Source organism: Venturia canescens, chromosome 2, assembly GCF_019457755.1.
Source record: "Venturia canescens isolate UGA chromosome 2, ASM1945775v1, whole genome shotgun sequence".
Lineage (NCBI taxonomy): Eukaryota > Metazoa > Arthropoda > Insecta > Hymenoptera > Ichneumonidae > Venturia > Venturia canescens.
In genome coordinates this window covers 5,240,007-5,267,882 of record NC_057422.1, presented here as the reverse complement: position 1 = coordinate 5,267,882, position 27,876 = coordinate 5,240,007, and the positions used below count along the sequence as shown (strand labels likewise).

The 27,876-nt window shown below is 40.7% G+C and overlaps 2 protein-coding genes across 3 annotated transcripts; one reads left to right on the top strand and one right to left on the bottom strand.

The window, feature by feature from the left end:
• Window positions 1-15: 15 nt before the first annotated feature.
• On the top strand, window positions 16-2,494 carry LOC122406291 (uncharacterized). Its single transcript, XM_043411685.1, has 4 exons — window positions 16-192; window positions 269-365; window positions 672-835; window positions 1,446-2,494. The coding sequence occupies exons 2-4, from the start codon at window positions 333-335 to the stop codon at window positions 1,873-1,875; spliced, it is 627 nt and encodes a 208-aa protein (XP_043267620.1). The 5' UTR covers window positions 16-192; window positions 269-332; the 3' UTR covers window positions 1,876-2,494.
• Mob2 (MOB kinase activator 2) lies at window positions 1,986-27,406 on the bottom strand. 2 transcript variants are annotated; one of them, XM_043411682.1, is made up of 5 exons: window positions 27,001-27,406; window positions 4,587-4,841; window positions 3,559-3,683; window positions 2,825-3,052; window positions 1,986-2,638 (listed from the first exon to the last, which is right to left on the bottom strand). In XM_043411682.1, the coding sequence occupies exons 1-5, from the start codon at window positions 27,240-27,242 to the stop codon at window positions 2,571-2,573; spliced, it is 918 nt and encodes a 305-aa protein (XP_043267617.1). In that variant the 5' UTR covers window positions 27,243-27,406; the 3' UTR covers window positions 1,986-2,570. The 2 variants fall into 2 exon arrangements, with proteins under 2 accessions (XP_043267617.1, XP_043267618.1); XM_043411683.1 differs by lacking the exon at window positions 27,001-27,406 and adding an exon at window positions 12,320-13,801.
• Between the last annotated feature and the right edge of the window lie 470 nt (window positions 27,407-27,876).

The window sequence follows — 27,876 nt, the reverse complement described above, 5'->3', positions numbered from 1 at the left end:
CGCAGAAAGGGCAGTTTCAACCTTCCAAAGAATTTCAACCAGCAATTCAGTGCCTCTGCCACGCTTACAGAGTGTTAGTGTATTTTATACCGAGTAATACCGAATTGAATAATGAAAATTTCTTTCTTCCTCTCATTGTTGCAGCAAACATTACGCTGTTCCTGATAAATGTGGCTTCCCTAATGCAGAAAGGTAAATTAATTGTAATAATAGCTTATTCAATATTCGTATGAAAATATTTATGTAAATGCGCATTTAATCTTTTTAGTTTCAAGTGGAAATGGCCGAAAAAGGAATACGCAAAAAGAAATGACAAACTCTACGAAGTCAAAATGAAAAGGAATCATTATCGCCATTATTCAAAGGTATTTTGAACCGACCATTGTTGTTTTTATGGTTATTTTTTACTATACCGCATTCTTGGTTACAACCATTGAACGTCCAGAGGAAGAATATTTTACTACAACTTTGAAAAGTATAGACACGCAATTGATTTTGGAAAGTACCATCAAACTAATATCATAAGTGAAACCAATGTTTTGCTAGGATTTGCGAATAGATATTTTCAGTCAATAAAAAATAATGAAACTGTGATTCGGAACTGAAAGTTTAATAGTGTGTCTCGATCTCTACATGTAGTACAGCTCTTGAATGACTAAAATTTTTTTCAGCCACATACAGAGGACGGAGGTACAGAAGGAATACCGAGGAAAAAGAATGAAGGGTTGGAGCAAAGCAACGATGATCCTCCGAAAAAATATAAAGAAGCGAAACAAGAGCTCGAAGAGATATCCGAACGAATCGACATATATTATTTCGATCATGGAAACTCAGCGTTGGTATAGATTGATACACCATTTTCCAGCACTTTTTATAAACGCCGATCGTATCTGACAAAAGTCAGGAACCTCTTTTCGTAATCTTTGTCATCTCATCTTCCAAGACTCTGATCTCTTTCAATTGATGTGAATCTTGTGCAAGTTTTATTTAATCCAAGAAAAGAAGAGCTGCTCGCTTGTGGATTCACTGTCATTTGAGTTTTGAACTTTCTGCTTTCTTCTGCGGGGTCCGAATCGCAGTAACTGGGAAACTAATAAATCCGTCATTAAAAATTCCCAATAACAATTGTACAAAATTTTCATTCACTTATTGCCGAAATGATTCTGTTTTTCGATTCAAAACTGTCGTACATCGACGTAATTTTTATAGAAAAAATATGGCAAGGAATTGTATAAAATTGGGATTGACATATTTGTTATAGAAAAAATTAAAATTTCATAAATGACTAAATAAAGAAAAAAAAACGTAGCTCGTTCACTCTTGTACACCGGAGCGTATGAAAAATTATTCTAAATCGAAAGGTCTCGGGGTCGGAAGACCGAACTGATGCAGAAAAGTGGATACACAAACTTTTGTCAAACTTTGTAAAACGTGTGTGTCCACAGATATTATCGTACGACGGATTCGCCGCCTGTACTAGCGACAGAAAAGTGTGCAGAGAAGACTGACAGCGCAGCAACAAGATTTTGGGCGGAAATATTCGGAACGATACACATCGGAATCGCATTCTTAACGGCTTTTGTTCTCCAGCTGTTGAGATTCGTATTGTACAGTATCGTGAGACCGTTGACGGTCGGGACGCTTCAGTTGCTGGCCGATTACTTCGTCAAGCCATTACTCTCGATATTCTTCAACGCGATTATCCAGCCGGTGTTGATATTGTTGTACAACGTAGCGACATCGATTCGCGATTTGTGCGAGCCCATAGCCGAAGCGCTTGGTTTTTTTCTGCGGGAAGTTGCCGCGGTTGTTCGAGCTTTCAGGATCGTCGAAGTAAATCGCACGAGCAATCCAATCACCGGGGGATGCACCTGACGCTCATCCCCTTCTAGGAGTCAAGAAAACGATGAAACTTCGTGGGAAAAGAGTCATCAATGCTTTTTCTTCTCGCCGCGATGACACTCGAGACATGAATTGGAACAAACTTTTATTAACACCAGGTATATATTTGGTTTTATTTCAACTTTACAATATCATTATTGTTTCATTCTTTGTTTCATTTCTTTTTAGTATTTTCTTATATTTGTTTTTGTTTTGTTTTTTTTTCCCCCCATTTTATACAGACCAAATAATCTCTCTTCGTAGCAACTAACTTTGTCAATTGATAACCAATAATGCATCCTTCATCTCTCTCGTATATCTTATACCATTTAATAAATTATGTACAATCTCACAAACAACAAACGGAGGAACCTAATTACATCATGTAGTTGTTCACACTTCGCTATGTACAGGTACTACTTGGTTTCGTCTCTTGTAATCTTTCGCTTTTGCATCATCTTCACGTTTTTTCGCGGTTTTTGTTTACTTCGTTCTTTTGTTATTTTTTTTTTTTTTTTTTACAGAATCGTCACTCCCTTTTCCTTCGCTCTTGGAGAGACTAAAACTCCTCTGATCAATCGCGTATGCGCTACTTGGAAAAATAAAATAATAATTCAACAAACCGCCTAACATCACCTAGTCTCAGGAACTGCAACCTCTCATTTATACCGCATCGCCCCCTCGGCTTTTTAGGTGTTTGTTGTCGTCGGCGTCTCCTGGACAGCTGGATTTTGCGAAAGCGCGGATGCTGAGTCACCTGGAAATATAATCATGCCCCAAATTTACGTGGTACGTTTTTTTCTGTTTCTTTTTTCACGATTTTTTCAGAAAACTTGCGAAGAACTGTGTGGTCAATAACGCTAGAAAATACTGAGGCTTTCATTTTAAATGGGACTTTTTATTTCGATGACAGCTTTGGGACACGAGAGAAAGAAGCAATTACCTAATAGAGCGGCTTCCAAATCACCGAGGATCTCCGTTTCCTTGGGATCGATAAGGTTGAAGCGTTGATTAAGGAGCGTGAGATGAGCGAAGACACAATTGAGGTGAGCATGAAGCCCCAAAAGTGCCACCTCTCTGAAGTGGCAGTGGTAAATGTGTGCCACTACATGGTACAGTAGCCGCAGAATCTTACGCACTATTGATTCAAACGAACTCGGAAACTCGTTTGCTGTAAAAACATAAAAAAAACTGACGATATTGATCGATTCGATAGAATAACGCAAACATGTCAAATTTGTTGAATTTTTAATGATAAACATTATTTTTAATGTAACTTTTTCTTAAATTTGTAATCAATAATTTATTACGTATGTAACATAAGGTGAAATGAAAATATAATTACGCTAAAATCGTACGCCAAAGATCCACAGAATTATTAAAAATTTCATATATTCTCATAGACTCAGATGAATTTATAATCTCCGTTTCTTTAAACGATAGTTTTAGATTTTTTTAGCATCGAGCTGCACAATATTAAAATTTATACAAAATTGAAAAAATGCAAAACCAAAATCATCGAGCTCGCTCTCTGGTCGTTAAATTTGTATTATTTATTTCATTTATTCATCGAATGAAGAAAAAGCGAATTTTCATAGGTTGTAATTTTGACTTGAAAAAAAATACCTCTCGAACATCGATTCCCTTTTAGGATGAAATAGGGTTGCTCCAACTCACCATATTTAGTAGGAAATATAGTTTCGTCACTGACGGTGCGTTGCGTAAATGTCATGACGTAGTCTATGTACTGTGGCGCAGCCACTCTCGTTTTCTTTCCCTTTTCGTCGAACCACAAATATGTTCTGAGGGCAAGAACGTTTGCATAGTTTCATCACCGTAATGGACTATCAAAATCACATAAATCAAAGGGACCAAATGGTGGACGAGACTCGGATGCGGAGGGAACGAATCAATATACAAATAATAATGAAGAATTTATCATCCAAACAGACCTTTCCCGTGACCAAAGTACAGATAAAAAAACGATTTTTTTTTCATTACTATTCTACAGTATTGCAAGGATGAATTCATTTATTCATTGGAAAACGATTTTTCGAAAAAGCTTCCATTCAATCACACAAATAGTCACGTCAACGCGCCTTTTAAGGAAAAAATGAATTCATCCTGGCAATACTGTAGAACAGTAATGAAAAAATACCAAAACAAATATATCGGTGCACGTGTGTGCACACGTACAAGCGCGAATGAAATTCTGCCATGTACCATAGTGGATTCCTGAATACTTTGGAGGATCACCAATACTCGTCTTCGAGCTCCTCAAATTTGACTATTTTCGACTGTAAATTTCGATTGTGAAAACAGTACTAACCATAGCAAAACGACATTAATAATTCTACTTTACAGTTAATCATTGAGTCAACATAAATTTTACAACGTTTCCTCAGAGAACTACGTGAGAAAAAAAGCACAGTTTTTTAAACCTTTGTCACAGCAAGATGCCCAATTCAAAAGTTTTTATTCCCAATTTACTTGAAAGTTACAATGTTTTTGATAAAAATCCCGAAAATGGGCGATACCTCGACACTTGGTGTGCCAGTAATTTTTACAATTTTTTTTCTCTCCGGTTAGATAGTCAGAATGGTGCAAGAGCTCGATTCGACAGTGGTTGTATTCTTATAGAGCAGAAAGAAGGGAATATTTGAGGATATTCTCAGGGTGTAGTGTCGTATCATAAAAAAATATACCTTAAGCCAGGACCCGTCATATCCGGACATCCCGTCGAGGTACAAAACTCGGATATAGTGCCGTAAAAGAGATTTATGTGGTTGAAAAGTGCGAGCGTATGAGAGGCTAGCCACTCGTTGTAGTCGAGTCCGGGTGGAAGGTCGACGAGCATTCTCAGATCGAGTTCTGGCAGCTGTCGTTCGAGAGCGGCTTCCTCCAGATACAATTTTGGGTCTTCCGTTGTACCGGCATCCTTTTCCTTTCGTCGGGCTTTTCTGCAAGTTTCAAAGAAGAGAAAGAAAACGTTATGAGCTAACTTTGGACTATCGACGATCGTTTTCAATGCGCGTGTTGCAGCCGAGGGATTTTGCCGCGTCACAAAAGCGTTCGCTCGTCGCCTTAAGGACTACACTGTACAACCTTTGTCCTTTGTTCCGTGCAACTATTTTTCGTGTGACAAAGATGCGGACAACATGAACGAGCAGTTTTGGTTAACAGTTCGGGATCGATAAAGGGCGAGATTTTATTGGACGGGGAAGGAGGCGGGGGAGTTAATAATCAAGAGGGAATTGGTTCTCTGAAAACGAGGGAAGTTGAAAAATCGATTTTTCGTTGTCGAAAATATCGAAGTTGTACACGATTTTGATTCGGCGTATGCGCAAACGTCGTTTCTCTCATCCACCAATGATTCAATCACCCGGTCCATGTCGTTGAAAAAATAAATGTCATGTGACAGGAAACATCGATTATCTTTGAAGATTCTGTTCATTAGTGATGAAACGTACTCTAATTTTTTGCAGATATTCCAAAAGTAGCTTCTATGGAGCCTAAAGCAGCATCAAAAGTTCTATTGAAACGAGAAGCACTAATTTATTCTAGGAACCAATCCACCACCGTACAGGCCTTAAGGACAAACATCCAATAGAAAAAAGTACAAATAAGTAAGGCGCTATGACGAATCTACTGAGCACAATGAGCTGGCACTTAGTAAGCAGCGAAACTCTACGCAAATTTGAAGCAACGTTTATTTAAAAACAGTTTTTTAGTGCTTTGAATTCTGACAGTGATTTTTTCCGTATCGATACCTATTCAAATTTTTCGGTCAATATCTTACTGTTAATCCGATCACTGGACGAACCTCCTTAAACGTATCGAAGCCTCGTAACCGGAAATTGTTCCGGTCACCCATCAAATAATAATGAATATTTATTTCTTTAAAATCATTCGAAATTCCATAAAGAATTGAATCAATAACGAAAGATTGAGGCAAAAGGATTTACTGTAAGACATTTTTAGTTCGTATATTTAATACAGTTTCGGAAAGCCTTAAATCATACATTATTCTGACAGGAAGAGAAATAATGAAAAAGATAAGGATGAGTTTTTGTATTTCTTGTACGCGACATCCGAGAGCAAATGCCGGAGGAAAAAAGCTAAATTGTCTACAGCATCCTCGTACATGCGTGGAGCATTAAAAGCTCGACTGGAGAGCCTTGAATGAATATTGTCGTCGTATAGAACCGCAAATACTTTTCTACGTGAAAGAGTGCGTGGTAAGAGCACGCCGCATACTATAATCGACGTGCGGCTGGCTCGTGTCTGCTGCATGATTATTCTCTCTCCCTTTTTTCAGCCAGCTCCTACGATCTCGCTCACAACATTTTCCTCCACTTTTTCTCCGTGTATTCGTTTTCACCGACGACCATACCGTTGCAAGAAGCCGAACGGTGTCGATTGCGACAGACATTGTGCTGCGTTCGCGATTAAAAATTTCCAGTCGACAAACTATACGCAATGAAGCGTAATGAGTGAAGCGCATGGCTTCGAGAGCCCCTGCGTCCTCATCGAAATGGTGCAAAATGGCCCTAGAGATGACGAACCGTTTACTCGAAGAACTTTACTCGAATGCGCTTCTTTTAAAACTGCATTTTTCAAACAATTAAAAAATGCAAAATCGAATGTTGAAAAAGATTTTTTTTTTTAATTGAAGTTGAAAAAAAACCAAAAAATTGAAAAACGAATGAAAATTGAAAAAGTTTTACGAATGATACTGAAGATTAATCTTTTTGTTAACCCAGTGATTTTACAACTTTATTTAAAAAACTTTTTTCCACGAAGCTTTGCACTTTTCGTTCTTTTTTATTGTAACGCTCATTCGCATTGATATCCTTGATGATATTTTTCTCGAAGAGACAATTTGAATTGTATTTGGCTCCTATGCCAACGCAATTATCATGAAATCCGACGTGAAGAAGAAAGAAGTTAAAAAACTTATTTATCGCAAACACGTAGCCATAACCCCGCGCAAAGGGTTGTTCTCGCGCTGGAGCGTCTTGAACAAAGTTGGAATACCAACAAGGCTGGAGCCTGTGAGTTTTCGAACTATGTAAAACCTGTTTCACAGAACACAGTTGTTCTCTGCGAAGTTACACGAGTGAGAGATGAGGGTACTGAAATTTGTCGTGTCGTAACGAAATGAAATATCTTTTTTCGATAATGTGAAAAAAAAAAAAAAAAAAAAATTGTTTCTGCACAACGGAACTTGGAAAAAATGATTTTCCGATGCATTTCAACAACGCGAATTTAAATACTGCAACAAACAATTATAAACTTTTGACTGAATTTTGAAAAGTTTTTATTCCGCAGTTAAGCTCCGCTTTCTCAGCATAAAAATTCACATAAATAGACATCCAACGATTCTTATTTCCAATATCATCCGGAATAACAAACTTCGAAATACCACGACTCAAACACGCACCTTGAAACTAAATCGATCGAGGTTACAGCCTCGAACAAAGAAACATTTTACTTTTACTGACAACCGTTACGCACGAGCCCGCCTCAATAATTCCGAATCTACTAAAAAGGATTATTTATTCGATTTAATATCAGAAAATGTTTTGGTCCTAGAACTCAAACCAAACGTACGAAAGCCTGTGATTTTTTGAATTTCATCAACTCTGTATGTTATTGGGGACAAAACCCATTTTCCAATTTCAAAACGCCACGGATTTGTGCACTAATATTTTTCAATAAATTTATAAAATTTTATTGTTCCAAGAGGAAATGAACGAATCGCGGTAACTCAAAGTCTGTAAAATTCATTCGAACATCAAAGAACCTTTTTGTTCTCTTGATTCCCAAATCATTTATATTCCCCTGTAAATAAAGGAGCAAAAATTAAAATGTGTGGCGAGACATAACGATAAAATTGTTTCGCGGTATTTGGACGTTTGTATGTCGTTCCCGTTATCGTTCACCTTCCGGTTGCGGTGATTCCCACAACCGCAATCGTCTCCGGAACGGCGTCAGTAGGCGCAATAACGTAAAAACTAAAGGAGTGAAAAGAAAATGTGAAGAACGAGTCGAAGGTAGTTCCGTGGGTGATTTTTAAGGTCCGGTACAGCAAGCCGTTGAAAAAACAGAAAGGAAAAGATGGAAAATTTATGAGAAATGTACTGAATAATTCATATAAAAATCGTGACCTCCGGAACGCGAGGTTACACGAGAAGTGTATACGAAACGGAGCCTCGGCTCGCCGGGACGACGAAGCGAAGGAAAACATGACTCAAGAAGAGTAAACTAAAGTGAGAAAGATAATGAAATTTTTTTCTTTTTTTTTTTCAAACCCAAGTGGCATCTCTAGGGCCGAGGACATGACGCGCGATAACTCCGGTTTGCCACTCGTACAGCCGCCGACAATTTTCACCTCCTTGACTTTTCAGGGCTTTCTTAATTGGTCCGCAAGTTTAACCTTCGAAATATATAGAGCTACAGAGACGCGTTATGTTAATTATTACACATGATAGAAGTCAGCAAGGCTTTCGAGATGAAATTTAAGGAGGTGCGAAGGTTCGGAATGAAATGTTCAGCAAATGTTTTTTACCAGAAGCAATAAATTTTTTCTATAGTTCCAGCACAAGAATTTCGTCTCCGGCTCGTGTAGTTCGGTCACTAAGAATCGAAATGTTCCTTCGACTTTATTTCAATTCAATCATTTCGCAGGTTTCATTTTCAACGACCCATAAGGTGTCCGCTGTAAGATATTTCTTCAAACACCGATAACCGACGCTCGCATATCAGGAAAAAAGGTGCAAAGCTCCAAACAGAGAATTTAACGAGCACGAAAAACTCAAGATGTCGCCCAGTGAAGGGCCACACCGCCAAAAAAATGAGAAAGAGCGCGACTGAGATAAAGCACGAAAGAAAATAGTCGCGTAGAGAACCTGAAACGAGTTGTCGCCATATTTTGGCGCAGTCACACGTGCGCACATTGCGAGGAGTAAAAAGCTTGACGGAGAGAAAATAAAATTGCCCGCGTATTATACGCGACGATAGAGGAGCAGCGTGTGCCCACACTAACGTACACCGAATAACGACGAAAAGCAAAGTGATTCTCCTCGAAGAACGAAACAGTTAGTTTCAGTGGAGCGTCTATTGACGCACTTCCGGTTCGCTGTAAGCACGCCGGTTTACAGCTGTTTGGTACTAGTTTTTACTAGAATTTAGCGGCATACGATAATAATAAAAGTACAAGAACGCAAGACGCATAAGTAATAAAAATCATATCCGCACCATCCAGTTTCTACCCCTGTCTGTATACAGCGGTCACGAAAAGCCACGTCTAGCTCTCTAAGCTCCAATGCAACAACACCAACAATCGTACTACCGATAATTACAATGTCGAATCAATAACAATAATGACAGCTACAAATTGTACACGCACTAATCCAAAAACGGCGCATGATTCGATGTCCACGGCTTATCGGCATCGTGACGCTGAAGTTTGCAACGTTGGACGTCCAACGAAATCATGTAAAAAAGCCCTCCAATAATTCCAGTAATTCTCCATTCTCGTTGCCTGGCGAATTTGCAATTCGTAGTTTTCCAACCTACACCGAAGCTTCGTCAAATGAAAAATTGGCGAATTACAAATGTCTTTTTCGTTTATTTCGTTGGACTCGAACGTGCAAACTTCAGCGTCGTTGCCATCGATAATTGCTGACGAAATTCTGCCGCATTTACTGTATCTACAAAATACATGGGCCGAAGTGCAGAAAGAAATTGACAGGAAGACACAAAATCGAGTGGTAAATACTACACGAAGAATGAGTCTTCGTATAAATGATTTTAGCGTATTTAGAAGATAAATAATGAACACTTACAAACGGCAAAAATATCGAGATATAATTGGAATGAAACGATGCTTTTTTTGTCACAATAAAATCATTTTTATTCATATGAAAAAACGTTTATGCCGAGGTTTATGGGAAAAGAGTCAAAGCTCTTTCCAACCGGCTGGTTTCCTCTGTTCAAACTCAAGCCGATTTCATTCCTTCCATTTTAATGGTTCGCTGCAATCTCCCGAGAGAATTCTGTTCTGACGAGCCCACACATTTTTACCTTCGTGCACACCCAACCAATCAAACATTTACGTATATGCATACACACTTGCATAGATTTACATTAAAGTGATACTACTTTCGAGTATACGATGCAAAGCTTTGTACAATTCCTGTACGATTTGCATTTCATTCTCTCCCATTTTGTTTGTTTTTTTTTTTTCTACAAAGCATACAGCGTGAGTGCGTAACTTCTTTTGATAGAAACCGATGTACAGTGGGATCTCGATTCAGGAAATAAGCTCCTGTGCACTTTCCAGGTTTGACGGAATTACGCTCGCGCGTGCTGCGATGGATCGATTTCTAGGACCTTATGCAGTTTGGCATAGTTTGTGAAAAAGGAACTTTTTTAAAAATTTTTCAATCTCCCACGTACTGGGAATTATTTTTTATCATTTTTCTGCACGGGGCCATCGCGAGGTCACTGCTTTTTTTCGCTAATGAGAGCGACGACCGAAATCACAATGGAAGAAAAGAAAACGAAAAAGTCTGCACGTGTTCTAACGGGGCTAAGGTCAACATTGATTTTTTGTAGGCTGCTACAGCCTTCGCCAAAAGTATTGAGCACCGTGTGAGTTTTTGTCCGTTCGTCGTTATGAACCAATGTAAGTCAATTCGACGAATGAGCTTCCGAAACGAACCATCTTCGATTCCCTTCGCTACTTCTGTTGGTGCGAATTTTTTTGGAGAGAATTACATTTGAAAAATTACCGTCCAGTTACGATAGTGCGGTGACGAGAATGAGTGAATTTTTCTATTAAAAAAATAATATTCATTGCTCACTGTAGGAACTTTTACCGGAGTATTTAGTAAATTTTTACGCGACGGTGAATTTTACCGCGCTCCACTGTACAAATTTCCGTACGAATGTTTATGCTAGGATGCGGTTATACTGGGACATGGCAAAGGTATCTTGTCGCTATATCGGCCCATTTCCCCATTGTTTTCCTACCGTCAGAGCACTTTGTTAAAGTGTGTAAATCACCGTTTCGGTGTGCTACGAAATTCGGAAACGAGTGATCGATAATTACGTTATAGGGCAAAGACATTTTACCGTTATTCACTGAACCGTTTGTAAATAACCAAATACGTACCATAAATTTCACTATCTGCAATATTTACTATTATAAAATTGTAAAGTCGTCAAAATATGGAAAATTTTACAACGCGTTACTGGAATAAATATTTTTTATTTACTCGTCCCCACAGTCAAATACATCCGGTAAATTTTACGATGAATTTCATGCTAAATATTTTCGTTTAGTTCTCTCCGCGCGTTTTCGGAACGGTGAGGGTGCAAAAAGAATCGTAGAAACGGAATGGAGTAAGCAAAACGAAGCTGTAATCGTCCGCTTCAAAAGCCGGTTTGTTAAGGTAGATCATGCCCGAAGGATCGTATTTTATGGGTGTCCAAATTGGATCGATTTTTACTTCCTAATTGAAGATATAATCACTTTAAATTAATGCCAGAATTATTAATTCGAAATAGTAAATACACTTTTTCGATTAATGTTTTTGGCGTATGAAATTAATACAAGCCATTGATTGATCGGGCATCCGTCACTGACTGAACCCAAAATTTCATTCGCCCCTAGCGAAAATACTCTAGTTTTTTATGTAAAAAATCGCATTAGAGAGTGCTATTGTGTATTTTTTTATAAACTTCGTAAGAAGCGTTCATTCGTTATATGGAAAGATAAACGATTTTTTACACATAGTCCTGTGTATTTTTCTTCATATTTAAGCACCTTTATCTCAATAACCAATAAAACGAACCCCTTAAAATTTGATACGCGTGTCAGTCGACTACCCATTCAAGCTCTGTGTAAATTTCAAGACTTCCTCAAGGAAATCGTTTCGTGCATGAACTACCTTAAATCGACTTGCAATGGTTTTCCGTGGAAACATTCGAATAATTGTCTGCGTCGAAGAAAACTCGGCGAGTGCGCCTAATACTTTTGACCAAAGCTGTATAATCAAGACTTCCGTCACCAAGAGATACGTGAGATCAATTGAGAAGCGTTTACGATTGGAAGAGCAGTGGCTCAAATGCGAGCGAGCATAAAATCGAGGTCCGAGTGTAATCGGTGATAAATCGATCGTAATAATGTTAACTCGCTGATATTATTGTTATTGGGTTGTTTAAATATCCGATGTTATTTCTACACATAATTACCCACGTTATAATAATAATTGTTAATATTTTTATTAAACACAATAATATTGAAGCTGCATATAAGCGCCTCGCACCACACAAGTGCTCTCGAAAGATAAAACTGCGTTGCTGTTGTGTTGTTTGCATTCGTTTTAATTGGTTGATTTTTGTTGTTTATTTATTATTGAAAACTCACGCGACCAATTCTCCAAAGAAGCGAATCTTCCTGTGACAGGTATCGAGAAGAGAAAGTCGCGACGAGGCGGAACCGCTGCCGCTCGAATTACCGGAGGACGAATGATGCACGGGCGTCGTGGGTGCCGATGCTGTTGTCGAGGACGATAAGTCGTGCAACAAAGCGACCGCACCCCTGGCCGGCGAGCGCAGCATTGCGCTCAAGCTTGTCGCCGTCGTGATTGCGCTCGTCGAGGCAATATTTTTATTCGAAATATAATTGGTGGACGATGTCGTGGTTACATTACCGATTGAGTTGCCAGAATTTTGGCAAGAGGTTGAACCCGAAATAACGTGGGCAATGGTCGTCGGTGTCGTCGTCGCGGCGTCCGAGGATTCTTCGCCCGCGCGGCCGACGACGATTTTTTCACGGGCGCTCGGTATGCACCAAATCTTGCAGGCCGGTCATCGAACGCTCGAACAAACAATTTATGACGACGGTCCCGAGGATGGAGGAAGGACTGAAAACTATTCGAGGCCGGCTGTTCCTCGCCAGATTCTCCGATCGTATTTTTCACATTTTATCTCTTTTCTCATCGCTTCACACTTATTTTCGTATTTATTTGCGTAGTGTTCCTCCTCGTAGGCAGGGCGACCGCGAAAGCGTCCAGAAAAATCACTGAGCCGCGCGACGATTCGTTTTCCTCCATCCGCAAGTGTAATATCGCTTCGATTTTATTGGCGCGAACAATTGATCGATGTTTCACTGAGACTGCGACGAGATGGACGGTAATCTTGTGCTCCTTGATACACGGCTCACGCTTCTATCATTTCATCGAGAGGCACAAGCGCGCGCACACACACAAACTCGTAGATATTTATAGACGGAAAAAATGTGATTGTTTTTTAGCCTTTAATAAATCGATCATCAGAATCTTCGGAGGCGTCGCAGCATCCCCGAGCCTCTGTGATCGATCACTTCTCGACGCACCGCGCTCGAGCACTCATGACACTTCGCGTCTCCTTATTTTTCGCTTCCCTCCTCAATTGAGACACCGCGCGATCGTTTTCTCGCGACCATCGATCCTCCCCAGTGGAGCGGCCAACTGTTCTTCCCTGGACGGCTAAATTCGACTATTGCGGGGCACTCTACTTCGATCCGCTTCCGAGAACAACACTCGCTCACCGGCACTCCAAAAATTTCTATCACTCGTCACTCGAATAAATCTTATTCCCCCGCGAAATATCGGCTCGAAGCTTCGACCCGGCGGAACGCTTACGTTACGTATCAGATTTTATGAGCTGCTGACGCATCCACGCGCACTGTATATATCAATATCGATAGATTGCGTATCGCTCGTATCCAACGGGACGGTTCTACAAACTCGTGCGCTTGTGTATACGCGCGCGTGTACATTCGCACGTATACGCAAATCCTTCGTATTTAGTGGAAGACGATTTAATGCTGTTCCGTAATTACTTCGGCGAATCTCTGCCGTTTAATCTAAAGCCGAGATTACACAGAAATTAATCACAATTAATCGAGTCAGATTGAGCGTTGATTAAAAAAACGCGGGCGATAAACTCCGGGGGAACCTGACACGTAAATGCGCGATTAGATAGTCGGCTGTTCGGTGAGCGAGCAAAGTTCATTTCACTCGCTCTCTAATCTGCTTTGGACCTCTCATATCACAGGTTTCCAAAGTCCGATTAATGCTCGTCAAACGGTTAATAATTCTCTCATATTTTTCGGCAATATCGATGCGGACGGAAAGACTCTAGAAATCTGATACCATCGAATGCGGCTCCTCGGCATACGGACATCGATGCCCGTAGAACACACCCTTGTTCGCCGCCTCGCCTCGCTCGATTGCACGCTAATGAGCTCGGCTACGTTATCTCCAAAGTGAATAAACTGAGTAATTAAAAATTCGAAGGTCTCTCCCCCGAGAAACCGATTTCGTTGGGACTGCGCCACGACCAAACTCTCCAAATGAACCGAAACGTTATGAGAAAACTTTGACGACCAAGGTATAGCGAATTATGAATAAAAAGGCGGATGGACGAACCAATTGGATTAGTCGAATGGACTCGATACGAAAAAAAAGAGAAGAGACATTTTTCATTTTTTTGCTTAAATATTCAAACGCTTCGCGGTACACGTATTCAAGCAGGTTTCAACAAAATCTCGTGTTCAGTGAAAGTGCTTTCAGAATCAACGAATAGTTCAGTAGTTTAAAAAATTGCATTATTTTCATGGTGAAACGTCAGCAACGATGATGAAACTGCAAGAAAAATGTAGCAAACTTTGAAGAAAATTAACCTGAAGAAGGTTTTTGTATGCTCAAGTTTTTTAATGGAACGGCGAAGGCTACGAGTGCCGAGAAAAGGAAAAGAGAAAAACAGAAATCCATTAAACTTCTATTACTGTAAGCTCGGTAAGGCCGGGGATGGGGAATGAGAAAAGACCAGTTGTTCGGTCAATAGAGACCTACAGACTGAGAAGAGCGGATGACAAAAAATGTATTCATTTATTAATGTACCTCCCTCATCAAAAGCGATGCTTTTAAGACATTTTGCGTTTCGATATCGGCACGCCATGTAGATCCAAAAAGATGATTAATTGGAGGGCGAATCGGCAGGTGCACGTGACTACGCTTGTGAATTTATTTGCGAACGTTCGGTAGATTTTTATTTCAATCGCCGCATTTGTGCAGTGAATATGAAAACATTTGATGTCGAATTTGAAAAACTTATGGGCATTGGAACGAGGACATTTGATGCTGCGAATTCTGAACAAATAAAAAATTGTATTCGCTGCTTTGTCGACTTCAAAAATAACGATGAGTGAAACTATAGCATGTGAAATTAACTTTTTCGTGGTAAACTCTTTTCATTACTATTGGAAAACAAAGTAGGCACACGGAAAACTTTTCGTTAAATGAGAACGCGCGACGAGATAAAAAAGGATGAAATGTGAAAAAAATTTACAAAATACGATGCACATTTCCATGGAAAATATTCGATCGCTTTTATCATTTTTATTATCTTCCTTGGTGACATTTCGGAATGTCAATCGTAAAATGTCGAACGTTTCGTTTCATTCGAAGCGAGGACAAAAGTATGTTGAACCATATAACGGTAGGTTAATATGCCATACTCGAATGTCTTGAATATTCTTGCTTTATTTATGGTTATATACATGTATATAAATGTATATAAATACGGAAAAAGAGATTTTTCTTTCATCGGTTTATCGGTTTTCCGCCGTATTGGATTCGCAGAGAGAATTTTCCGTCTTGAACAACATTCCATTCTCCCACAACTCGGAATAATCGTACGAAAGAGGAAATGATAAAGAATGTTTTTCGCATTTCGTCGAGACGACAGAAGTCGATTTCGAAACTCACGATGAAATGATCGATCCGGAGCTCCTTTTGAGGCTCGAGCACCCTCGTCCCATCTCATTTTCTCAATCGTTGTCTTACAAACAAAAAACGCTTGTTCCTATCGAATTACTGGGGAATTCTAATGCACGAAAGAAAATCCGCCCCCTTTGCCTCGTTTTCAAAGCTCGAAAGCCAGATAATTTTTAACCTCCCTTTTCTCCGGTTGGAAAGAGAATATTTCTTGCAAGAAACAACGAGTTATTCCCATCAATATTAATCAATCGATATTAACAATTTTACTTACGTACATTCTCAGTGTTCCGCAATAACTCGGTTATTATTTATAAACTCACCGTGGCAATAGAAAAAGCATGATAAAGGACGACTGAAAGTTCACTCGGTCGTATGAAATATTAACCGTTCGAGATGATCAATCGTTTTGCGTTATGAAAACCGGACATTTATGATTCTGAGAGAAAAAACTCTTCGTTTGAGTCTGCTATTCTCTCGACCACTGAAAAGTTGGCGAGAAAAAACACGGTTTTCACGTGCCTGACCACACCCTCGCGAACTAATATGAAATCATGAACGCCTTTTAAATATTTTAATCAGCGGAGAAAACTAGCTTAAAATCTGCACGCGAACGTCTGGACTGTGAAATGTTTTCTGTGTTTTCCTTCGCAGCAGTTTTTTTTATGAGCGTATGAGCTAGTTACGAAGGACATCGAGGACGGTACACGTGCATGCTGCATATACGAATGTACATGCGCGTTTAGGTGAAGAAGAAAAACAGACGTGGATGCTGCTGCCTTGGACGGGGTTAGCAGAAACTTTCCTGGACTTCTTGCTACTTGGTAACCTCGAGGAATATACGCGGGACATTATGCAGGGACTCGGTAGCGAACTTTTTTTCGTATAAAATGTGATTTGTTTGAGAGAATAATGAAACGAAATGGAGAATATAATTCAAAGTTCAAATTAGCCGAGTGGCCGTTACCATCGGCTGCTGTCAGTAGCATAAACCATGATATCGAGTTTACGAAGCCTGGCTGAACGGTCGGTTCCCCTAATTTCGCTTCTAAATTAGTCAAACGAAATTGCAGTCTCGGTAGAAATATTGGTGGAGTCTAAATTATCTCGACCAAATTTTCAAATGCCAAAAGTCGAAGCAGTTCGAAAGCCAGAACAAAAACAGAAAGAAAAAAGGCAGTGTTTGATTTTTTCGTAGCAAAAAATAAAGCGCCCGAACGAGTCGCGACGAAGGAAGTGAAAAGTTGCTCAAAATAACTGGCGCAAGATTCCCCACGAGCGTTTATTCCTCTAAAAATTTCTTATCGGTCGAGTCAACTTCTAAAGCGGAGTTGAAAATCGCCAATAAAATCTGCTGCATTACCACAAACTTTACTGGCACTGGTCGCATGCGTAATTAGATTCCACGTCACAATAAACAAGAGTAATTAGGCGTGTTATGGACAGGGTTACGAAGAACGTTACGGAGCGTCGAGAGATTTCCCAGTGTGCGAAACCGCTGTGATGGAATACGGGCAAATGTTTGTCGAGCTGACAGAAATGAGTTTGTAGAAGAGTTTGACGGAAGTTTCGAGCGATCGAGCGAGACGCGGAAGGGTGATGGAGGCAGACGGAGCGACGAAAACAATGGATGAGTCGAGAGTCTAGCGAGGATGAGATAACCATGGGAATAATGAAACGGAGCACGAGTTTGCGAAAATGCTGGATCGCCCGAAAGAGTGTTCCGGCGACTACTTTTCTCGGGTTTCCTGATTCGAGTCGATCGTCACTTTCAGCCCTATCCGATCCCCTCAATTCCCGAGCTCGCAGTTCATTATCGGGAGGCGTGCGTGATCGTTTGAATAACAAAAAACATTGCGATGTTTGCAGATTTCATGGTTTCCCCACATCCATGATACATTCGAGAGAAAAAAAACAAAATTAACGTGATTTCGTAATCCGCAGGGAAGTCATCGGCTCGCCCGGCGAGGCGCTCGGAACGCGACTGACCTCTCTTTCTATATTGCGTGTACTCGTCGAAAGCCCCCCCCGCGCGGTGTGGATGTTCGTGCACAGCATGCCGGCTCGTGTGCGCCGCGTTCCTGCGTCTCTTTCTTCGCGTGCGCTGCGCTATCAGAATCTCCTTTTCTCTTTCTCTCTTTCCCTTTTCGACGGTATTATTTTTTCGCTAGCGAGCAGCGCGGGCAGCGGAGTTGGGGCAAACTAGGCGCGCTCGCTGCTAACACCGCAACGAACTGACGCCACCCCCGCAGTGAGCTGCCGCTTGCTTTTGACGTAGGGCGCCACGCGAGAGCCTCGCGGAGTGGGGGGCGACGAACGGAATATGGAAGGAGTGGAGGGAAAACAGGAGAGAGAGCGAGAGAGCGAAAACTGTAATGCGGCGGTGGTTACGCTCTCCCCACTCCTCGAGGAATCAGCTGTGACGGTGGACTCACGAGTCAGCTGACTTGGCCGCCAGCCCCTCTGGCATCGCTGCGACAATCGATAACGCTCCGCGCTCTTCGCTTCCTTCCTTCGCCGCTCGGGCCTTCGTACGCGCATTTTCTACTATCCTCTTCCATAATCGCACGAAATTGAACTACTGACACGAACATGCCTCGCCGGCAGCTTCGCCAGCCCTCTTCGCCGCGTTTCATTCATTTTCTATATTCACATGCGTCCGGGCGTAGTTTATACGCGTGTTGAAATGTTATCGGTAAGTTGTCACCTTTCAGTTAGCTTTTTTCGACCCACTTTCAGGAGCCCTACCGGCCCCTCCTTGGCCACGCGAGTTGTCGAGATTCGCTTCGTCAAGCCAATCTTTCAAAGGCTTATTTAGAATCCTCGCGCAAGGATCGAATATGCTTGAATATTTTAGCGCGGAGCTCGGAAGGTTCGTGCCGAAGGAAAGTCGCGCATCGGGACGGCGAAGTTGATGAACCGTGACTTTCCTTTGTCGATTATTATTCCGACGAGTTTTCATCGTTATTATTATTATTATTCATGCAGCCAAGGGACACCGGATCCGCAATGACGATCGCCCTGGGAACACGCTTCGCGAAAATTAGATTGTATAAATAAGAATACGATCGTTATCTTTTATTATATTTTGTTTCCAGGGTAGTTCGAGTGCTCGTGCTCGCGGAAACTGAATGAGTCTAGGTCCGCAGAACTCATTTACATTCCTGCTCGCCTATTCTGGAGGGAGCTTCATCCACGGGTTTAATCAGATGGAAAATTCGCTCGTATTATTTAATCAACTTATTAACACGCTTGTATACGATATTTTAGGGTTTCGAGGCCGAGCACAGGCGCCTCGATGCTGGAGACACGACCGAGGCAAGTTCGCTCGACATTTTAGAGCGTCAGACACTTTTGGATCATCAACGATGTGCCAAAAAACTGAAATATGCGCTTTCTCACGTCATTGAAAAAGTCCATCGTTACTTTTATGGCAATTTTTCTTTACGACGCTGAAGTTTCCAACGTTGGAGTTCAACGAAATGAACGAAAAAAACGTTTTTAATTCACCAATTTTTTATTTCACGAATCGTTGGTGCAGCTTGCAAAACTACGAATCGCAAATTTGGCAGGGAACAAAATATGAGAATTACTGGAATTATATTGGAGAGTTTTTTTCGATCATTTCGTTGGACTCCAACGTTGGAAACTTCAGCATCATTTTTTCTTTATCCGCGAAGACGTCAGCTCCTTGGAGCTACGCTCGTCCGACGCTTGTGCTCAGCATCTCTCGTGTAACATTCTCTCCTCGTCGGAGCAAGCCAACATTTCACACCGTCAGTGTACATACCTTAACGAACCCGGTAAAGTCAGCATAGTTACGAACGTAATCCATTTCAATGGCTATAATTTGCTCCACGAGTTTACAATGGGAAAGTATGCTTCATTAAACAGAACACTTCCCGCGAGACGTCTGTATAGAAAATTCAAGGAAATGGAGTGCAGCATCTCTCACTGCGGTGAACAACAGGGTACTTTCGACGTAGGAATATTGCAGCGTTTCGCAAGCGATTCCTTATATCGACTCCTGAATAAAAGTTGCATTCATTGTGTGCGCGTGTTTTTTGTTTTTTTGTTTTTTGTTTTTTTTTCCATTATCCTGTTGGAAAAAATGTTTTTTCTGCTCGCTGTTCGTCGACTTTGCATGGTTTCCTATGCTACGTGGCTTCGGAAGCTCGTTCAACATTTCAATGAGATTATTCCTGCTCTTTTTCCCTCCCAGATGTGTACAATCTCGTCTATGACTCCAGTGAATCTCCATTCGAATGGACGATTTCAAAGGGAGTTTTCAACGTGACGTAACTACCAGAAATTCACCAGAATTCTACCAGAAATGATGTGTCCACGTCGACGCGGATCCTCCAGGAACGAATGTAAATTGAAAACGTTTCGGAAGCCCTCAAATCCTTATAATCAGAAACAATGTAAATTTCAATTTTTAATTAGCCCCAAAATTTGAAAGTATCCGTAGCGAGGTTTCTGTAGAGATTGTACGAGATTGTGGAAGAAAAAGACCGAAGTCACGGGCCCATCGGCAAAGAAGGACGAAACCTGCTTTCCACGGTTTTGTTCCTAAAGGGGGATGAAAAAAAGTTGGTGGATCGTTAACACGTTTCGTCGCCGCTCAGTCTATTTTCGAAATTTTTGAATTTATAATATTCCCAGGTTCAATGTTGAAAACGTACGAAAACGATTTGTGTTAATATCCGTTCGAAATACAACGTTGGAATTAGCTATTGCGGAAGTTACGGTTACTTTTCCCGTAAATAGAAGAAAAAACAAAGTTTCGGTACGGACGAGGGAAAGAGCGCGCGAGGCTGGCGCCGCTAAAGTGGTAAATAACAATCGTGCGAAAACGCGATAACGTTGAAGCTGCAAACAGAATCCATGTGGGATTGCAACGGGGTTTGGATCGATGCCTGATGGCGCCTGTGGGACGCGCGTCTTCGGCGTCTCAGGCGTCGTCGAGACGACTCCCTCGCTCATCTCTCCCTGCTCCCCTCGCTCTCGCTCGTCATCCCTCTGGACCGAGCGCTAGGAGCAGGTTGACGTTTTGTTTACCCGTGTGCACCCTCGACTATCGCTGTGTATTTATCTCGCGCGTCGAGGGTGAACGGGAAAAGGGAAAAGAGCGAGGGTCCTTCGATCTCCCTTCGTCTCAAAATTTCATGACGAAATGAGGTGCTGGTTTCCTTTGTCGTATATATTGTATTAGCGTCGATGCACGGGGCACGATCATTCCTTTGCCAGGATATTGAGCTAAACGATGTGTGACGCTCTCATAATTTATAATGCTGGCATATCAAAAGGGATTCTCTAATGAAATCATCAAGATCGGGGCAACAAATCCACAGTTTTCGCCCTTCAATTTCTCCGATCCTTGAAAAAATACTTCGGAATACAAGTGACTCTGGATAACGGATTATCGATCAAAGAATTTTTAACGAACGCTCAGGATTCAGGGCCACGCGAATATTGCGATATGAACCGGAGAGATAAAATTATGTTGGCGGAGTAGTCAAGCGTTAATCTCGTCTCATTAACGCTCCCGTATAGAAGCAGCTCCGCGTATAGATATACAAGCCTTTCGTTCACGTCTAATCCGTTGCGTGATGTGGGTGTGAAGATACGTTTGTGTGTATGACGGATCGGAGTATGAGAAGAGCCGAAGACGCCTCAGGGGATGACTTTGCAGGTCACAAGTTGCCCTTGTTTGCATTAAAGAGGATCTGCAACGCGAAGCTTGAGGAATAAGAGTGCTTCTTGGAGAATAAATATTTTACTTTTGTTTGAATTTTTTAACTTTTGTCCGTATGCATTTATAATTTGACGGAAAAACTTTTTGAAATCGACGAAACTCAACTTTTTATTCCGCTTCTGTGTCTTGGCTCGAACAAATTCGAAAAGCAATCCCGCAGACCGAGCTCCTCGGGCTTGCAGCTGTAATAATATTTATCACAGTTTAAGGCCCTAAGGATTAATTATAGAAGTTTTCATGAGACTTTGAATAATGAAAATGCTGCAATTTCGTTGAACTTTCCTGTTGAAATTTCTCCGAAGCTAACGCTCTCGAAATTATTTAGTGTAAAAAAGCATAAGAAAGGGTCCAAGCGCGACGAATTAACTACGGCCTGGAAGGAGGCTGCTGAAAATTAAACTCGATATGACGCTCGTACCGTTCGTTCAATTACGTTAAGTGCCCCTCGCTCAAGAAATGATGTTGGATAGCGAAGCCTCATCTCCCACCTTCTTATCACCCTCTACGATTCCTCCTGTCGAACTATACGTGGGCATGTCTCGTCTACGAGAAATACGAAACGACAACATCGCGTCTGGCAGAGGCTATACATCGATGTATGTATACATATTACCTGCCACATGAATTAAACATTCGAGTTGAGAGGCTAAATTTAAAATATCGATCGAACTTGTACCCGGCTTTCTTTGAAGCATATAACAGCCGAAAATAATGCAAGGGGTGCGCGAGGGGAAAAAAGAAGGTTCCGTGACATGACACAAGGACGGTTTCAAAGTCCAATTTTAACTGGGTTGAGCAGAAATTCGATTAGGATTTCGATTGCTGTCGCCAAAAATGTGGTAGAAGAGGAATTTCACAAAAGTCAATGTGTGAAGGGGGACCTTGAACGTTGAGAACGATTGCGATTCAACGATCATATGGGTAGTACCATTTTCTCGGTTTTATCGAATGAAAATCTACGGCTGGAGGATTATTTTCGGGCAATTATTGCTCGACGAAGAACGATGAGGAGGGGAAAATTGGGGCTTTGGCTCGGAGCTCTTGGAAGGTCGAAATTTTTGGTTATGAAAGAACCACTTATCTGGCCAGAAGTGAAAATCTGAATAATATATTTGGCCTACTTGATTGGACTCGTCGTTCCAAAAGAGCGTGAGCACAGAATTCGAAGCGAAAAATAAGTTAATTATTCAATGACTGGCGATCACGTAGCGTCGGAGTTTAGTCCTCGCGCCTGCGAATGAGACTGAGGAAAAGTTCACGGAGAAAACGAATTCGTTTTGTATAGTAAAAGGAATATATTATTTTTCAATAATTTTCAAAGTATTTACGCACTGATTACAAACGGCATAGTATTTTTTGAATTTTCCAATTTTTTGTCCCTTCAATTCTATAAACACACTGAGAAAAAAAAGTCATTGGAACGACGAAATGTGGCATTACGGGGTGCCAATGAAAAATATAATCGTCACATGATCATCGCAAAGTTAAACATGATTAAACGAGCAAAAGAGTTTTAGATCAAACTGCAGATTAATTCTCTCCAAAAACATCGCAGTCGAATGAAGAAAACTCTTCCAATAACATCGATTTTTATTGAATCAACAATTCTTTTTTCTTAGTGCAGCTTTATGTGCGGATAGCAAAAAGTGATGCACGTGAGAACTATATTTCGTTTTGTTTTCGAGTGTTATTCATCGTGTCAGACTGCACCTACTGATAAGTGCAAATGTATTGTAAACACACATTTTCACTGTCAGCATAGTAAATTCTATGACGAATACACGAATACACCGAATACCTGTGGCATTTTACCATGCACATAGTTTTTCTTCAGGGTTGCCCGAGCGTACTTGACAATATAAACATTTGAAGTGACTGAAAAGATTTTTTACCATGCTTCTAAAGAAAAAGACTCTACAGTCTTTTGAATAAAAGGTATCCGGTCTTCTTACTATGGTGGATAGAACAATTCGTATTAGTGCTCTTCGAATTAATGCTGCAATCCAGTTCGTATATGCGGTCCCCGAAATGCTATATTTCTAGTGCACGGAGAGACTTTTATAGCAAAAATTACTATGTTTTTATAGTAACGTCGGACTACATCGATATTATAATAATAATCGCTACAGAGTGTGTCAAATAATGCAAAAGTTTGGGGAACCATTAGCACACAGTTCATAGTAAATAACGCGCTGTACTATATCAAAAATGAACACCGAGCGAATTCTGATCAAAAACATAGTAAATAATGAAATGATTTGATGAAAATTTAGGAGATAACATAGCAGTCGGTTCTCCGTGCTATACGAAAAATTGCACAGTTTCGTATTTTCCCTTTTACCGCACTGAATTTTGCTCAATAATAACATAGCAAAATTCATGCCCCCACCAATTATATGAGGCGTTGCTCCGTATAAACATGAAAATTAACCAGTGGCATATTAAAATTTCAAGCAATTTGTCCAGTCCAATTAATTCACCAATTTTTAACATTTCACCAAAGACACGAGTGACATTCGGATATCGATACATCGTTCGATGTAAGAATGTCGCAGACCTAAATTTTGCCTGTCGTACATAGTAAAATTTGAGATAACTGCTTTCGGCATCAAAATTACTGTGCATTTTTGTGAAATGTAATAGAATGGTGCGATATAAAACAGCGCTGCTATAAAACGTAGCAAATTTTTCTAGCAAATTCATCCGAAATATTCGTATAAAAGTCTCTCCGTGTGCTTTCCTCTAGAATTTTCGGCCTCATTTTCTCCGTGTTGGAGGCTCGATAACTAGTCTATCGATGCGGTGTATACGGATAGGAACTGCGACTCAAATAAGAGTCTTTTTTTTTTAAATTAGACGGTGTTCATCACGTATTTTCATGCACCCACTCGTTCCCGTACATATGTGAAGCAGTCTAGCAACGTGTCCAGAGTGTCTAATACGTCGTCGCAACGTAGAGGCGATTGAACGCTAAGACAAATATTGGTTTGACCTTAATCGCGTCTCCGATGAATACCGGAAATGGGAGATGTTCGCGCGCGCAGTTTATACCACCACGTTCAAGTTTGGATTTCGAAACTCTCACTGCTCCTTATTGCTATGAAATTCAATACGCTTTTCCATTAAAGAAAATAAAAAAAAAAATAAAAATAACGTTAGAGCTAACATTACGACGAGGATTCGAGTGAAAACAGTTTTTCTCATGGATCGTAGTTAAAATGGGTGAAAAAGTAACTTACTCGACGTATACCATTCTCAATAAAATAATAATAAACCGCTTAAAAGACTCTGATTTTTATTTCCTTCTTTTGACACGAGTCTTCATGAAAAACATCTCAAACGACATTACAATTTAAAAACGAGTTAAACGATCCGTGTTTCAGTGTACGGCACAAATTAATCGAAAAATGATATTTTATTACGAGGGGGCTGCTGAAATATTGATGATTTAAAGTAAAAGTGCGAAGAGCGACTAATCGAGCGTCGGGAACGAAATCAAATCCGTTAACACAAACAAAATTTTGGTTGATTTCAAACTCGAATTGCTGGCTAAAATAAGTTTCCTCACTACAACGAAACTATCGTTAAACTAACAAAAGTTAAGTTCGGTTAAGTTGAAGCAGCCGATTGAATATGTTCGCGCCGTCCTTTGTTGATTCGACAAAGGATTTGGTTGAATCAGCCATGTTTTTTTTTCTCAGAGTAACAGCCGAAAACTCATCGTACATATTTTACGCCCGCGAGAACGAGTTCTCTGAGCACAAGAGTTCGAGTAACATGGTTTCTAAAATCAATCGATCAGTCCCTGTCACGTGGCAAACGCTGTACACGTTTAAGACGATTCTATCGTACCCCGAAATTGCCTGAAATGAATAATTCCAAGATGCTTGTACATTAATGGCTCGCCTTTCGTACGCGATCGGGAAGTAGAATGCAGTCGTAATAACGTTTGCATAATTATCAGATAATTATCAATAAAAAGGATGAGTGAAGTCTGTAGAGGGTCGTAAATAGAATGTAATTAAGGTAGTTCATGCACGAAACGATTTTCTTAAAGAAGTCTTGAAATTTACACAGAGCTTAAATGGGTAGTCGACTGACAAGCGTATCAAATTTTAAAGGGTTCGTCTTATCGATTATTTAAATAAACGCGTTTAAATATGAAAAAAAATCGTTCAACTTTCCATATAACGAATGAACGCTTCTTACTAAGTTTATGAAAGAGTACATAACAGCAATGAAGTATTACATCGAAGGTCTGGGAAAAAATTTGAGACGATTGTCTTACTAGTCGTAAAGATGTACTACGTTGAAGATTGAACGAAATTGGTAAAACGAGCACTCGTAACCTCGCATTTGCTTATTCCGGCATTTTGTTTCTTCTCGGCTTGGCCCATTCCTGTCACAGCCTTCTGTCTTTTTATTAAAACTTTTTTCTTGATCCATTTCCCTTTGTGTTTACCTTTGCGCTCTCTAATGGAATTTTTTACACAAAAAACTATAGTATTTTCGCCAGGGACGAATGGAATTTTGAGTTCAGTCAGTGATGGCTGCCTGATCAATTAATGGCTTGTAATTTCATACGCCAAAAGAATGAGTTGAAAAAATGTATTTACAATTTCGAATTAATAACTCTGACGCATTAATTTGATTACATATCTTCAATCAGGAAGTAGAAATCGTTCCAATTTAGACGCCCATGAAATACGATTCTTCGGGCATGATCTACCTTAACGAAGGGGAACAAAGGAGGTGAACGAAATCCTGGATGCGAACCGACCTGTCCTTTCGTCAAGCTAATATCTGAAAATACATACTTATAAATATAAATGACGTTTTTGTTATCTTCGAGGATAAAAGACGTTCAAAGTCCGGAGAAGAAAACAACAAAAAAAAGTCGTACGTGTCTGTCATTATGAAGAAACGTGTGTAGTGCCCCGCAATACACCGCGTAGAGCCGCGCATATACATACTTCGACGGAATTACGTAAGAGTGGGAAGCGTACACTGGTGAGGGCGCTTGTCAGTGGCACGTGACAACGGCTTTTTATGTCGCGATGTATAGCAGCGACGTGTGTAGTCTCTAGTCTGTGATAGCAGGCAATGAAAAGCCAATAAAAAACAGCAGAAGATAGCGGGGAAAAGGGGGAGAAAAAACATCGAAATACGAGAAAAAAAACATCAGCAGGAGGAGAGAACAATTGCATGAAACTTTTAATTGATGGTCGAGGTGTAGCGAGGCGCCAACAAAAACGCTACAGCGATCTATAGACAGCAAGGCGGGGAGGGGGAGGCAAGAAAAAGCGTTATTGAGTCAACTTTTCATGGGTGATGCTTGAGGAGGCGAATGAGCACAGTAAATTCGAGGGTCATAAATCGTATCCTACGATCCTCGAAACGAGAGATTCACTTTAGTGGAAACTCACTTTATTAAGGAGACACGTTGAACGAGAGACTTGGGCGGGAGGAAAAACAAGTAATGAAAGTAAAACAGAAAATGGGGAATATATCGACGGTGAAACTGACCTGCAGAAGCACGTTACAGTGTCCTCAGTAGCGAGAGCCAACGAAGTATCGATCACAGAGTATTTAGGAGCTCTTCTACCGAGTCCAAACATCGTGATAAAAAAGCCACGATTCAGGCACAATAGAATTAACAATCGAGCGACGAAAAAGTGTGGAATCAAAAAGACTCGAATGGAGTCAAAGTGCGTCAGGGAAAAGTGGCGCAGTGAGGAACGAGCGACTTCGTCGAGCGCGGGTAACATACTGATTCTCCTTTTTCCGTAAGAGCCTCGTGGCTCATAGTTTTCTTTACGTCTATCACGGAAACCTTGTATACGAACAGGTACGATCGTTGGACAATTAGACGAATAAGTATATACCGAGATCTCAAGACGTGCACACACACACACTCGTGACGAGTTTACGATATTTGCGTAGCCACCAACATACACTCGATTTACCGACTAAAACAGAGGAGCGTCTGTCACTCGAAATACATATTTTCTCCTGCGTTAGAAAACGTCGCAGAGCAAACGTCTTTCGAGAAGTGCGTCACGGATGATACGGGCGATAAGCTCTCAACGAAAGACAGTCGAACGTTGACAACGAGCCCGAAAGAACAAAGCAGTACGAACGCACGATAAAAAATTCTCCCGACACCGTTTGACGTAGAAAGAAAAAAACAAAAGAGAAAAAAAAAGTAGTTTCGCGGTACTGGAGCGTTATCGTTACTACTGAATTTACACCCGACCCAAAGGGGCTTCCCTGCCCAAGAGTATCCGAACACACACATTCGTCTGTACATCGTTATACGCCAGAGTTCGTACATTAAATACATGGGAACGTACAACGCATGTGTACACGGATATCGTTAATGCAATTACGAGGGAAACTATG